At 39.9% G+C, this 14,490-nt stretch overlaps 1 protein-coding gene across 2 annotated transcripts; it reads right to left on the bottom strand.

The window, feature by feature from the left end:
• Positions 1–513: 513 nt before the first annotated feature.
• Positions 514–12,959, bottom strand: LOC103698062 (beta-glucosidase 12-like). Of its 2 annotated transcripts, XM_039116149.1 has the most exons (13): positions 12,721–12,959; positions 12,565–12,634; positions 12,168–12,226; positions 11,975–12,050; positions 5,247–5,324; positions 5,069–5,156; positions 3,122–3,377; positions 2,201–2,316; positions 1,886–2,103; positions 1,749–1,780; positions 1,361–1,463; positions 1,116–1,224; positions 514–948 (listed from the first exon to the last, which is right to left on the bottom strand). In XM_039116149.1, the coding sequence occupies exons 1-13, from the start codon at positions 12,856–12,858 to the stop codon at positions 741–743; spliced, it is 1,551 nt and encodes a 516-aa protein (XP_038972077.1). In that variant the 5' UTR covers positions 12,859–12,959; the 3' UTR covers positions 514–740. The 2 variants fall into 2 exon arrangements, with proteins under 2 accessions (XP_038972077.1, XP_038972078.1); XM_039116150.1 differs by lacking the exon at positions 12,565–12,634 and having other exon boundaries at positions 12,721–12,809.
• Positions 12,960–14,490: the final 1,531 nt, after the last annotated feature.

Genomic DNA, 14,490 nt, shown 5'->3' with positions numbered 1-14,490 from the left:
TCCGATGCTTTTTAATAGCATCAGCAAATTTTGGCGTGCGAGCTAAATTACCGGTAATTCTATCTAGTGTTAGTATATAAAAATTGAAAAGTATCATTTTTTCCGTAATGCGAGAAGCCTCTGATAAATGTCAAAGGTCAAACAAAAAAAAAAAAAACTACAAATAATTTAAGATTCTTGTCTGGTAAATGTGAAAGTGCTGCAAGTACGCCCAAGCTGCACAGCTAATAACCTGCCATCGCGAGCTTTAGGGGAAAAAAATATGGCAGCAATTAATGAGCCAATCAATTGGTAAAAAGATTGATGTTTTATGTGGTTTGGCTTTGACTGCTTGAGTAAATGAATGATATGGGAACTACCATCCAAGCCTATGAAACTCGTTGTTTCGCCATTAGTGAAAGATCAATTTTTCTCATGGCAAAAGGTTAAAAAGAACATAAATTATACAGTGGCATCTTATTACTTCTTCCCATTTACACACACACAAAAAAAAAAAAAAATCAGTAGTTCCTCTTGCATACAACAAGAAGAGAACCATAATGAGTTGTACGGTGATCTTAAACATATGTTGGTGTCGCAAGAAATAGATAATACAAGCCTAAAGAGGCAGCTCGTTCAGCTTCCATTATATGAAGCCTATGCTTCTATCTGTTAAAATAAGCAAAGGCCTACTATATAATAAGCATCTATTACTACGATGTTTTATATTATAATAATTTCCCATGACAAAGCATTACCAACTACATCACAAGCGAATGTATTTTTGCACTCTGATGGATCTTTCCTTTGAGGATTTTGCTGAACCATTGAGCAGAGCTTTTGGGGTATCTCTTAAGACCATTTTCAAAATCCACGAAAACAATGCCAAACCTAACCGTGTAGCCATCCTCCCATTCAAAGTTATCTAACAATGACCAAGCAAAGTATCCTCTCACATTTGCTCCTTTCCTGTCGAGAAAAGAAATCATACAAGTGAAGAATAGATCGAGTTAGAGCCGTGGCTCAAGGCCACAGCCATAGCCATGCCCACTCATATATCATCCCAATTATTTATGTAGGCCAGGTATTTTGAGATTCCCTACGATAACATTGCAGGTATGCATGGATTGACAGACCTGATGGCTCTCAGAACATTTAAAAGATGCTTGCTATGGAAGTTTATTCTGGTGTCATCCTTCAAGGCTTCTCCAAGCGATACGCTCTTGTTGTTGAACTCATCTACACCTACAAAATATGGAAACCGGGTTCAATGCGAGACAGTTCCGATCTACCAAGATGCTACATCTGTACGTAGATCAGTGATAAATCTTGCATTTCTGCGCGCAAAATGTTGAAATTAGCTGAACCTGAACCATCTTACCATTCTCCGTGATGTAGATAATTGGGTTGTCGTATTTGGTCTTTAAATGGAGTAAGAGATCTCCTATTCCTCGGGGGTAGATGTACAGCCAGTCCGAAGCAGCCTGTGATGCATCTTCTATCTTAAATCACTATGTAAACCCAAGTGGTCATCGTATTATGCACATGCACACGACTTGGCAACCCCATATGCAGATCTTTTTGAAATGATAAAAGGCATGCAATCAGGCCTCCGTAACAAGTTATGTCAACGCAACTCAGGTCATTCATTATATGTATTATATGCATGGAGCTGTATGCATACTGCGAACATGCATGCAAAAACATACAGATAATGAGCACATAAATAGTTATGATATATGGGGAAGTTCTAAAAGAAGGATTCTTACCTTAGGACCTATTTGAATTCCATTACGCATCTCTATCGCAAACGAATCACCCGGTTACGAAGATCTTTAATCAGAGACATAATGCAATAGCTTGTTGATTGACTGAAAAAATGACAGGGAAGTTTATATTTGTTTACCTGTCGCTTGAGCCTGCATATCGGTATCATAGCTTGCGCTAACATTCTCGGACACAGGAAGTTCAGAAACATATCGTGCTGTGTAGTAGTTAACTCCAATAAAATCAAATGATCCATTAAGCATTCTTGACTGCTGTTTGGTAAATTTGGGCAAACGGTTTCCAACCAATGTCCTCATACTCAATGGATAATCTCCTCGAGTCAAGGGGTCCATGAACCTATAGGAGTTTCAGAAAATATATCTAGCTGTAAAGCCGTAACGATTCACATGCGCTCTTAAGCAGATTACTTGTGTAGGATTTGTCAGTGACTCACCATCCAAGCATGAAATCTAAGGCCCTGTTGGCTGCATCCTTGTCGGACTCCGAATCAGAGAGAGGGACAAACCAGCGGGAGTTCAATGATATACCTATTTTTCCATTTTGCGTAGCCTGCGTCAGGGCAATACATGTAATTGCGCTTTATCTTATTATTATCAGAAGCAATTTTGTTGAAATCTCAAATCTGAGATACTACTCATCTTAGCTAGTGACTGATATCGAAAGAGTACTGCTACGCGACCCTTAAGCATTGTCCGGATCAAAATCAAGATAATCCAAGATCTCAGCTAGTATATTATATAATAAAGTTCATTTTGGCAATTACTTTAGAAAAGCACATTCGGTAAACTGAAAGAAGAGTTCGAAAATATTGGCCATCGTATTATATCTTACCGTATTATATAATCTTATGATAACTTGAAATGGGTTACAACACACATTTTTCTCAAAAAAAGAAATAATAGTAATGAAGATCAAGAGTTTGAAAATACCATATCATTATCTTTAACATGATGAAAATCTTAATCAGAAAGCTGCATAATGATTATGAAGCCATATTGAGCATCCTAATGAAAATCTTGCAAAAAATAAAAATCTTAATCTTTGTTGAACCAAAAAATTTTAATATTTATTTGAGAGAAAAGCGAGGAAGATCGATCCACCTGTACTATAATTACCTAGGCCAAAGTACGGTTGGATGATCCAAGACTTTAACCTATAACTTCAGGTATCACTTGGAGACGAGACCCAACTCACAAATTGGAAATCTTAGTGCTAAGGCCATTAGGATATTAATATTGGCCTTTTCTTTTTGTTTGTTTGTTTTTGAGAATATATAACCCAGTATATTGCATTGTGTTGAGTTATAAAAATAATATCAAAATCGAAGTGGCGATCATGGGCTCCGAGTTGGCACCTGATACTCGTCTTTGTATAGCCGTACGGCAGCGGCATGAGCTAGTAGCATGTGATGGCCGGCCATGTATGGCTCCATTCCCGAATCCCCAAAATCACACTTTCCCTCCTTCCATGGGGAACACCGGCCCGGTGCTTTCGTGCCGTCCCCGTACCCTTTGGCGCAAAATGTCAATGGTTCATTGACTGTGATCCAATTCTTCACCTGATTGCCAAATTCCCTGAAGCAAATCTCAGCATAGATCTTGAAGTCCCGCCTGCATAATTGTCACAATTAAAGACAAAAAACAAAAGGGAAAAAAGAAGGGTCAAGATATCTCTTTGAAGCATAGAAATATGGCCCAGCACCGGGCTGCCAAACATTGGTGTAAGAATATACATTTTATTTTTCGAATTAGTTTTTGCGCCCAAATTCTTTATTTTTGAGGGGAAAAAATAAAAAATTATCAAAGCTTGCTAGCTTATGGAATTTCAAAATTATACTTATGAAATGACAATATGTGACCTCAAGTTCAGCGCAATTGTCTTTGGGGAGCAAATTATCATAGCTTGCTAACTTATGCAATTTCAAAATTTTTGAAGGCTTTTGTCTTTTTCCACAAGCAGATACGATTGATTGTATTTTTAAGTAGAGTCAGATGCTTATATTTTCTGCACATACTGACTCAGGACAGGCTTAAGAGGCAGAAAACATAAGGTGCTCCGATACCAAACTATCAAAGGATAGAGGGAGAAGAAGGAGAAAACAAGAAGAAGAATAAAGAAAGAAAAAAAAGGAGGAGAATGCAACTTAATATTCTCGAATCTTAGTAATGCAAATTTGTACTTTTAAGTACATAGCAATGGATTTATACGGACTCAAAATCCTAATAGGAGTCCACATAAAACGAAAGAACTAGAATCCTAATACAATTCTAGCTAAATAAAAATAAAATCCTCTAATTTTCAAAAAAATAATATTTAAAATAAATTTTTAGTTGCTATATTTGTGTCTAACAGAAGTGCATGTAAATATCTTATAGGACGATTTGCTGTCACATACTTTTTATAGGCTGAACGTGTATATTAATTATTGGGTTCATATATTTTTGCATTAAAATAGATGCAGAGTATTTGCAGGAATAGAGTTAAAAACATTCATTATTATCAAAATGAAGTTATTCTTCCAAATTAAATTTTAAAAAATGGCCCAAATATCAAAAAATGAAATGAAATGAAATGGGTCGTTTCAGAAATAGACCCTTTATGTTTTCTGTACTGTAGTATCAGAGCCAGAAACAAAGAAACACGTAGAGTTTAAGGCCATCAACGGCCCAGATAAATTGTCGATCGGATCCCAATTTTTACATTCAGCTTGAAAGGAAGTTTAGCCGGGTCAGGATTCATTTTACATAAAAAGGATACAAAGAGCTGGGCTTCGAATGAGAAATCCAAATTTTTGAATGGTCCAGACTAGAACCAGCACAAATTAATATGGTATTTGGTAAAGGACTAAAGTAAAGTAACGAACTTTGTAAGGAATAACCATCAAATAGTAGTCAAGCAAAGGACGTGTGTATGTGTTCAATTTCCTTGAAGCAAATAGGTAGGACACATTAGTAGGTGACACTTCGTAGCACATCTCAAGATACTAGTGCATAGCTTCTAAGTTTTTTGCAATGCTCTCTTGGTTTTGCTATCAAGAATGGAAGGGCCTAAATTTTATCTCTCTGAATTCGATTTGTTTTAATGACTATATCACGGCAAAATATGGTACCATACTATAAAATCTTTAGAGGTCTTTCTTCCACTGTCTCGAGCTAAGCTTGGGCAGAGCAAATCCTAAAGTTGAATAGTGCAGCATGAGACCCAGTCAAAAAAGATGCAAGATTTGGACAGCAAAAGCAGCACAGTAGCAGCTAGCCCTGTCTATGAACAGTAGGAGTGAGGCTTATAATTAACAACTCACACGATATGATGGCTCAAGAAACCTCCATATTTCTCTTCCAAGGCTTGGGGAGGGTCAAAATGGAGGAGGGTCACGAATGGTTGCACACCTGCCCATATTTTCAACTGTAGAATAATAAGGTTGACAACGAAATGGCCTAATAATCAAGGGAAAGAAATGGAGATGGTCGAACCAATACCATTGGATATGAGCTCATTGATAAGCTTGCTGTAGTACCTGATACCTTCTTTGTCGATTCCTCCACTTAGGCTGCCATCTGCCGTTAGACGATTATATTAGCCATGAATAAAGGAGTTTATTTGAGGGAAAATAATCAAAGGAGTTTCTTTTCTTTAGAGAAAAGGGATGCCACCAGTCCCACCAAATCATTTGAATAATTATTTTTTTGGATGTAGAACGGATTAAGATCAAGTACAAAAGTCTAACTAGAATCTTTACTCTCTGCAGATCATAATGTCAGCCTCAAACCCTTTTATCCGTATTCTTGAGACCAACCGATTGACCGGTACCAATTACAGAGACTGGCTTAGAAATCTCAAAATTGTTCTGAGTTGCTAGAAAATAGGCTATGTGCTCGACAATGACATCCCTGCATTACCAGTACGTCCGACCGCTGATCAGCGTGCGATGCATGAGAAGTGGACAGACGATGACATTAGGGTCAAGTGCTATATCATGGCATCGATGTCCAATGAACTACAATGCTAGCATGAAAAATATGAAGACTGCTAGGGACATACTGGCACACCTGCAAGAGTTGTATGGTGAGCAGAGTCGCACAGCTCGTTTTGAAGTGTCCAAGAGGCTCTTCAAAGCAAAGATGCGCGAGGGGCAGTCCGTCCATGATCACGGTCTGACTATAATCAAGGACCTAGAGGAGCTTGAGAAGCTCGGTATGAACATGCACAAGAAATTGCAAGTAGATCTGATCCTTCAATCCCTTCCTGATTCATGTGGTCAGTTTATAGTAAACTACCACATGAATAAGATTGAATGCACTAAGACTGAACTGATAAATATGTTGGTAACTGCTGAGGGAGCCTTGAAAGGTTCAAGGGGCAATGTCCTTGCTGCTGAGTTGACTTCTGGTTCCAAGAGAAAGTCTACTTGGAAGAAAAAGAAGCCTGCTAAGAAGCAGAAGAAAGACAAGAAGCCAAAGAAGGAAGTTCAAAAGAAAAAGGCTAATGACAAAGAAAAATGTTTCCGCTGCAATGTCGACGGCTACTGAAAGAGAAACTGTCCTTCATACTTCGAGAGCCTGAAGAACAAGAAAGGCGACACACCTTCAGAAGGTATAGACTTGCTCATAATTGAAACTAATCTAACGATTTCTTCTACTTCTAGTTGGGTTATAGATTCTGGTTCTAGTGCTCATTTGTGCACTACCATGCAGGGTCTAAAGGAAAATAGAAGGCTGACGGAAAGTACGGTAACCCTTCGGGTTGGCAACGGGGCAAAAGTTGCTGCTATGGCTGTAGGCACCTACCATCTGCGACTACCGTCTGGTTTTAGTTTATTACTTAGAGACTGCTATTATGTACCTGCTGCTAGCAGAAATTTAATTTCTGTTTCATGTCTAGCACAGGAAGGTCATGTTTTTACATTTGACAAAGATTGCTGTTCTATTTATTTCAGAAATAAAATAGTCGCACGTGGTTTTATGATTAACAGTCTCTATCATTTGCATATGGATGTATCTATAAATGTGTCTGAGCAAGAAGTGAATGCCAAAGGATCCAAAAGATCCAGGGATAAGATAAACCAAAAATATTTGTGGCACCTCAGGCTTGGCCATATTGGAGAGAACAAAATGAACAAAATGGATAAAGATGGGCTTCTCGGCTCATTGACTTCCGAGTCATATCCAGTTTGCGAGTCCTGTCTTCAAGAAAAAATAGCTAGATTGCCCTTTGTAGGACATGGGGAGAGGACCACTGAAATACTTACCCTGATACACACAGACGTGTGTGGCCCATTCGATGTGCAAGCCAGGGGACGTTATTCATACTTCATTACCTTTACCGATGATTATTCACGGTATGGATATGTGTATCTTATGAGACACAAATCTGAATCTTTTGAAAAGTTCAAAGAGTTCAGAAATGAAGTAGAAAGACAAACTGGAAAACTTCTTAAGGCTCTTCGATCAGATCGAGGAGGAGAATATCTTAGTGGAGAATTCCGAAACTATCTCAAGGATAATGGCATAGTCTCACAATGGACTCCTCCGGGTACATCTCAACTCAACGGGGTGTCAGAGAGGAGAAATCGGACTCTATTGGATATGGTCTGGTTCATGATGAGCTTCACTGATTTACCTATGTTTCTTTGGGGAGATACCTTACTTACCGCAATATATCTACTGAATAGAGTTTCCTCTAAATCCGTTTCTACCACACCGTATAAGATATGGCATGGTAAGAAACCAAGTCTTGGTCATCTCAAGATTTGAGGATGTCCAGCCCACGTCAAAAGACTACAGGCGGACGAGCTAGAGGCTAGGACCATAAGTGCTCATTTTATAGGATATCCTAAAGAGTCATTAGGATACAATTTTTACGTCTCAGAGGATCACAATGTCTTTGTGAGCCGTCATGTCATCTTCTTGGAAAACCAGTTTATCCTTGATAGAGGCAATAGGAGGAAAATTGAGCTTGAAGAGAAAGTCTCTGAAAAGCAACGAGTCATGGATCCTATGGAACCCATTCATACAGAGCCAGTACACGATGTCCCTCAACCACCTCGCAGATCTAGTAGGGTCTCCCATCCTCCCGATAGATACTTTGGTATACTAGAAGAGGATACCAAGAAAATGTTCCTAGTGGGAGATAGGGATCACATACAGGATCTCAAAACCTACGACGAGGCGATATCTGATATCAATTCCAAGAAATGGTTGGAAGCTATGAAATCAGAGTTAGACTCAATGCATTCCAACCAAGTCTGGACCTTAGTAGATCCACCAGAAGGTATTGTACCTATTGGATGCAAATGAATCTACAAAAGAAAGATAGGTTCGGATGGAAAGGTAGAGACCTATAAAGCAAGGCTAGTGGCGAAAGGGTATAGTCAACGCGAAGGCATTGACTATCAGGAGACCTTTTCACCTGTAGCCATGCTAAAATCCATCCGAACATTACTTGCCATTGCAGCATTTCATGATTATGAAATCTGGCAGATGGATGTGAAAACTGCTTTCCTGAATGGATATCTTGATGAAGATATCTATATGGAACAGCCTTTGGGTTTCACTTCCAGTGATGGAGATCACAAGGTCTGCAAGCTGCAAAGGTCCATCTATGGACTAAAGCAAGCATCTCGGAGTTGGAACACTCGTTTCGATGACGCAATCAAAACGTTTGATTTCATTAAAAACGAAGAGGAATCGTGTATTTACAAAAAGGTTAGTGGGAGTGCTGTCGTGTTTCTCGTACTGTACGTGGATGACATCCTCCTGATAGGAAATGATATTCCCATGCTAACCTCGGTCAAGGTCTAGTTGTCAAAAGAATTCTCCATGAAAGACCTTGGAGAAGCATCCTATATTTTGGGAATAAAGGTCTATAGAGATAGATCCAAAAGGATGCTTGGCCTATCACAGAAGATGTACATAGAGGAAGTGCTGAAAAGGTTCAGCATGGAAAACTCTAAAAGGGGTCTCTTACCCCTAAGACATGGAATTCATCTCTCCAAGAAGATGTGCCCCAACACATCTGAAGAGTTCAACGCATGAGCAAGATCCCCTATGCATCGGCAATAGGGAGCCTCATGTATGCCATGCTATGTACACGACCTGATATAGCCCTTGCTGTGAGTGTCACAAGCAGATATCAGTCGAATCCAGGTGAAGAACACTGGACAGCCATGAAGAATATTCTTAAGTACTTGAGAAGAACTAAAGATTTATTCTTGGTTTTTGGAGGATCATCAGAGTTGAAGATAGAAGGGTACACAGATTCAGACTTAATGACTGATGTCGATGATAGGAAGTCAACATCTGGATATGTGTTCTTGTGCAATGGTGGTACGGTGAATTGGAAGAGTTCTAAACAACCGATCATTACTGACTCTACTATGGAAGCTGAATACATCGCCGCATCTGAAGCTGCTAAGGAAGGCTTATGGTATAAGAAATTCATTGCAGAATTGGATGTGATGACATCAGATGCCATAACACTCTACTGCGATAATAATGGCACCATAGCTCTTGCTAAGGAACCAAGATCTCATCATAAGTCCAAGCATATAGAGCGACGCTTCCACCTCATACGCGACTATGTTGAGAAGAAGTATATCGAGGTGCAGAGAGTAGACTCCGCGGACAATGTGGCTGACCCGTTCACTAAGCAGCTAAGTCAACAAAAGACTGAAGCCCACCTTAAGAAGATGGGACTAAGATATATGACTAATTAACTTTAGTACAAGTGGGAGATTGTTAGATGTATGCCCTAGAAGCCAATTTTGGCTGACACATTATTAATTCTAGAACATAATTTGTACTTGACTTTATTATTGTTGAATAAATAAAAGGCATCTTTTTCATTCATATTGTTGTTGTGTCTATAAATCGTCCAAGGAATTAATAAGATGATGATGCATATTCTCAAGAGTTGAGAATTTGAGCCATGTATCATTAGTGATTAATTTCTAAAAAGCTCCTGATCGATGGATCATCACGAGGACGGTGATCGATCCGATGAGATCAGTGCACACATTACTTTTTCTATGGATGGACGAGACTCGAGTCCATGGTGTGGAGACACTGAAGTAATAGTGCAGGTGCTTATTAGAGAACAAGGGTACTGAGCGTGACCAAGACAAGAAGTCACTTGGATGTCTATCCACTCGTCAGTGACTTGCTTGATATTGCAGTAATGTGACTAGTCCTTTGACCTGCGGTGCTTCGACTACTCACAGTAAGGTTATTGTAGTTTGACTGCACACATGCATGGTCTCTAGCCATATGGGTCCATGCAGTGTAGATTGGCTACAGTAGGTTCACTGTAGAAGTAGGGTATGCACCTATAAGGAATCTATCGACCTTGATAGATAAGGAGAGATCCTGTGTGATTTATAAGACTGAGTTTGTAAGACCTCGGCCGGGGCAGTATGCACAGTGGAGAAAGAGTTTTCTACCCTCGAACTTAAGTCGAATAAATCTTCACATACGACAGACGATGGGGTTTGACGAGTTGTCCATGACCTCCGTCCTGTAGGGATCCACGATAGTAGGACTATATCACATAATAACTGCACCTAGAGGTTCATCATTCTATTCTGCTGGGTAGCCACTACATGCTGCTAGGTGTCACTGGTGGATGGTGAGACTCACAGGGAATATCTCGACGATCGATAAACCCTAATGAGTTGAGTTGGAATCGTTCCAACCTATTGAAAGGAGTTTTCAATGATATTGTGATAGAGATCGCAATATATCTCACTACCAGTCAGAATAGAACCTATGGGGTCACACACACTAGAAGTATTGACCGATCCGATGGTTGAAATGTGATTATGAATCACGAGTAATCAATTCGATTGATAATCAGTTGAAGAAGGAACACTAGGGATTGATTAGTTGGACTTAAAATACGAATCCTACTTGAAGAAGGATTTCTAGAGTCCTTATTGGATTAGGACTAGGAATCCTACTTGGACTAGGACTGGGAGTTCTACTTAGAGTGGGATTCCTATAATCCTAATTAGATTAGGATTTTGAATTCAATTTGGATTCCTACTTAGAATAGGATTCCTAGAAGTCCTAATTGGATTAGGACTTCGGATTCAAATTAGAGTTCTAATTGGATTAGGACCAAAATTAAATAAGTCCTAATTGGATTAGGGTTTCTTAAGTCCTAATTAATCATTAATCTAATGGATCAACATGACTCCTAATTGGATTAGGATTGAAGGGTTCAATTGAGTCATGGTTCATTCAAGTCCTAATTGGATTAGGACTAGCATTGATTGAACCTAATTGATTCAAGCCTAATTAGATTAGGACTAAACCATGAGAGGGACACCTAATCCTCCTTGGAGGAGGATTAGGTTAACCAAAAAAAGAGGGGCATGAGCCCCTCTCCTTTTCTTGGTGCGGCATGAAGAGAGGGGGCCGGCGCCCCCTCTTAGGAAGTTAGTCTAGGGCACCTAAATTGTAGGAGCCCTAGATGGCTTTAAAAAGGGAGCAAGGGCCGGCGCCCTAGAGCATGTGAAGCCCTCTTCCTCCTCCAGCCGTGAGCCCCCTCACCTCCTTTTATTTCAGCCGCACGCAAGGTGAAAGAAAAGAAGAGGCTTGGCGGCATCCTTTCTTCCCTCTCTTGGTTTCCAACGTGAGCAAGGGAAAAAGGCTGCAAGCAAGCATTGGATCTTCATCCATCTTCATCCTTCTTCTTCCTCCTCCCAAGCACAATCAAGGGTTGATCAAAAGGGAAGAGATCAGCCACTTAAAGTTGTCTCTGCAAGGGAGCTAGCACCCCGGGGAGACAAAGGAACTAGAATCGGTTTTTGCTTCGTGTGGATACCCGTAGAGGCCGGACGCGTGTGCGGCTTTAAGCGAATCTTCCTCCAAAACCACGATTATCAGTTTGTGGTGATCATCTACCCGCACAAAGGTGAAGATCTGATCTTCCTAATAGTTTAAAAATTTTTAATCCTTATCTAACTACGAACGGTTTTTGAACAATGTTCATGCGATGAACAGTTGATCCCGCGCATGCCTCTTCCGCTGTCATCTGAATTTTTTTTAATTTTCTGCGGCATGGGCGGGTTCTAACACTATCATTGCACTTACTATGTATTTGTCGCTGGAAGAGGAAATTATTAGACATCAAACATGTTTATTCACAAGTTGGACGAATCGTAAGAGATTTTTTTCCCAAATACATTCGGGTAAGGGGTTTAACTTACTCGGTAGGATTCTTGACCATGAGATGGAAAACCTGTAAGCGTCCATGCCGATGTCCCTCATAATGTCTACATCTTCCTGTGTTTAACTTTGTCATCAGAAGCTTTTAAAGTAAAATGATTAAAGACCAAGCCTGAATAGGAGAAAATGTTAGAGAGAAAAATGATAAGATGGAAAGAGGCTGCTGGGAGCTACCTTGTAACGATGAAAGGAATCCACTGCTACATCACCGTTGCTTCGGTCCAGAATCTTCTCTGTAAAATTGTGTATGAAGCCATTAGGTCATTTATTTCCTTTTTATAACTTCCAAAGAAAACTCACTGCATTTTTTCTTTGGAAAGGTTGCTGAATATAGGTGGTGGAGCCAGGTTTAGTTATTCATGTCCAAATTAGAAAACAAGCGGTCGAGCCAGGCTTTTGAATCTGTAAGCTATCTTTCTTCTACCGCTTTGCATATATTGTTAAATTATCCGCACATGGAACCTTGAACTACTTAGGCGTTAGCCTAAACAGCTAAAAAAGAAATTGGTTTCTCATCAATCTATTAGAAATTTATTTCTTGGTAATTTGCGAGAGAGAGAAAGAGAGAAACCCGGGTGCTTGTGGGTGAAGGCATCCCATATGCTCGGCCCCCTGCCACCGTCTCTAGCTCCACCTTCGTACTAAAATGAAAGCTAGCACGCCATCAAACAAATCCTTCTAGATTTTTTTTCCCCTTAGATTCATTAATTTTTAAATCGAGGCTAACCTGGTAAGCCGAGGAGGACGTCCCAAAAATGAAACCAGCGGGGAAACTACTCCGGTCGAGCGATGCAGAAGCATTCTTCAATATAGCCACGAGGAGGAGGAGGAGGAGAGGAGGAAGGATACCAAATCCAAGAGCCATGGTGGGAATAAAATCTGAAATGCTGGGAATAAAATCTGAAGGCCCTCACAGTCTAAGCAAGGATAATTTCTGGTCCCCCTTTAAGAAACTCCAATAATTTAAAATCTTGTCAAGGCTTCGTGGGTGGGCACCCTCTGTCATTTGCTGCACATGGAAAATTATGGAAAGGAGTTTGCTTGACCCCAAGAGTTTGCTACCCATAATTTACGCAAGAAAAAAAAAATCACTGGCTGCTGCAAAAGTAATTACTTGATCAGTTTTTATTACCGACCGTCTTTTTTTTTTTTTAAGGTTGTTAAAAGAATAAAGATATTAGTAATAGAAGGTCTGCTTGTAGAACAAAAACCTTCTAAAATGTGCGCCCAAGAAGGTCACCTGGGGATAGCTTCCATTTTTGCCGTGTAAAAGGTCTGCAGAGAAAAAAAGGAAGCTGTTTTTACCAAAAAAAAAAAAAAAAAAGGAAGCTGTGCCCAGGTGGCTTTTGGTGCGCCTATCATAGGATTTTTTGGTTCATGCTTGTGAGTTTTTTTAGAACGCTTTGCGTGGTTCCTTCCTATTCACTGTTGCTCCTGCTTTAAGTCACAATTAACTAATTAATTTTCAACTATTTAAATAATTACAGAAACACTAGGAGGACAAGGTCACCTCCTATGTAAAAATTAGGTTCCTATTTAATTAGATCCTAGAAGATTCCTCCACCAAACCTTGTTTGCTCCCCTAATATCTTTTATTTATTGCTGCATAATTTTTTCGTAATTGCGACTGTCAATTTACAGGTATTGCTTAAAAAAGGGAAATCAATTTACCAGTGGCTGTCAGATGGATTCTTTAGTCTTATATCATTCGACTAGATTTGTATATTTTTAAACAGGATGATAAGATTTTCAACAACCACGCACCTGCCTTGCGCTGCAGCATGTAAATTATTAATGTCCCATCAACCATGCTCGGATTGGGAGTGATCAGGTGCGTCCTTTTTTTTTTCGTGCATCAATCATGCACAGAGCTGTGATATTGATGGGAAACGTTATTGATTTTTTTTTTTTTTTTTTGAAGGGAAAGGTAGGGTGGATACGTCATTGATTTAATAGGTGCCCCGCGGTTGGTACGATTCACGGGCGTCAATACTGGCAGAGCGCCCATTCACTCGCTCGAAGGGCTTCGACTTAGGCCTTTCGCACGTGATAGCTTCGATAGGGCGAAAATTAGGCAGGTTAACAATTCGAGCCGAATTCAAACCTGAAAGATTTAGGTTCGGCTCGTTTTACAGAAGCTCAAACTCGGACTCGGACTCGAACTCGGTACCGAGGTCTGTACTGGGCTCGAGCTTGGGGCTTGCTTGGCAAAATAAAGGCTCGAACTTGAGCTTGTAAAGCTCGTTTCAATTACGAACCCGAACCCGGGCTCAGGCTCGAGCTTGTAAAGCTCGTTTCAATTACGAACCCGAACCCGGGCTCGGGCTCGAGGTCGGACTCGGGCTCGATACGAGCCCGGTGGTCTGTTTTTTGTTTCCTTGAAATAGCACAGAAATAATTTGAATGTATATAAAAGAAATCATAAAGTGGTAGAACAATAAACAAGTAGGAAATGGATGAGCAAGATTGAGAAATTTAATTATGCCAGCATAAATTC

Source organism: Phoenix dactylifera, unplaced genomic scaffold (genome assembly GCF_009389715.1).
Source record: "Phoenix dactylifera cultivar Barhee BC4 unplaced genomic scaffold, palm_55x_up_171113_PBpolish2nd_filt_p 000064F, whole genome shotgun sequence".
Classification (NCBI taxonomy): Eukaryota; Viridiplantae; Streptophyta; class Magnoliopsida; order Arecales; family Arecaceae; genus Phoenix; species Phoenix dactylifera.
This window is presented reverse-complemented; position numbering and strand designations above follow the sequence as displayed.

Coding starts and splice junctions, on each gene's coding strand:
- LOC103698062 (XM_039116149.1), bottom strand. CDS start 12,858: ATGGCTCTTGGATTTGGTATCCTTCCTCCTCTCCTCCTCCTCCTCCTC. Junction 3,378..5,068: donor TTCTTGAGCCATCATATCGT/GTGAGTTGTTAA, acceptor ACAATTATGCAG/GCGGGACTTCAAGATCTATG. Junction 2,317..3,121: donor TATACAAAGACGAGTATCAG/GTGCCAACTCGG, acceptor GCCCTGACGCAG/GCTACGCAAAATGGAAAAAT.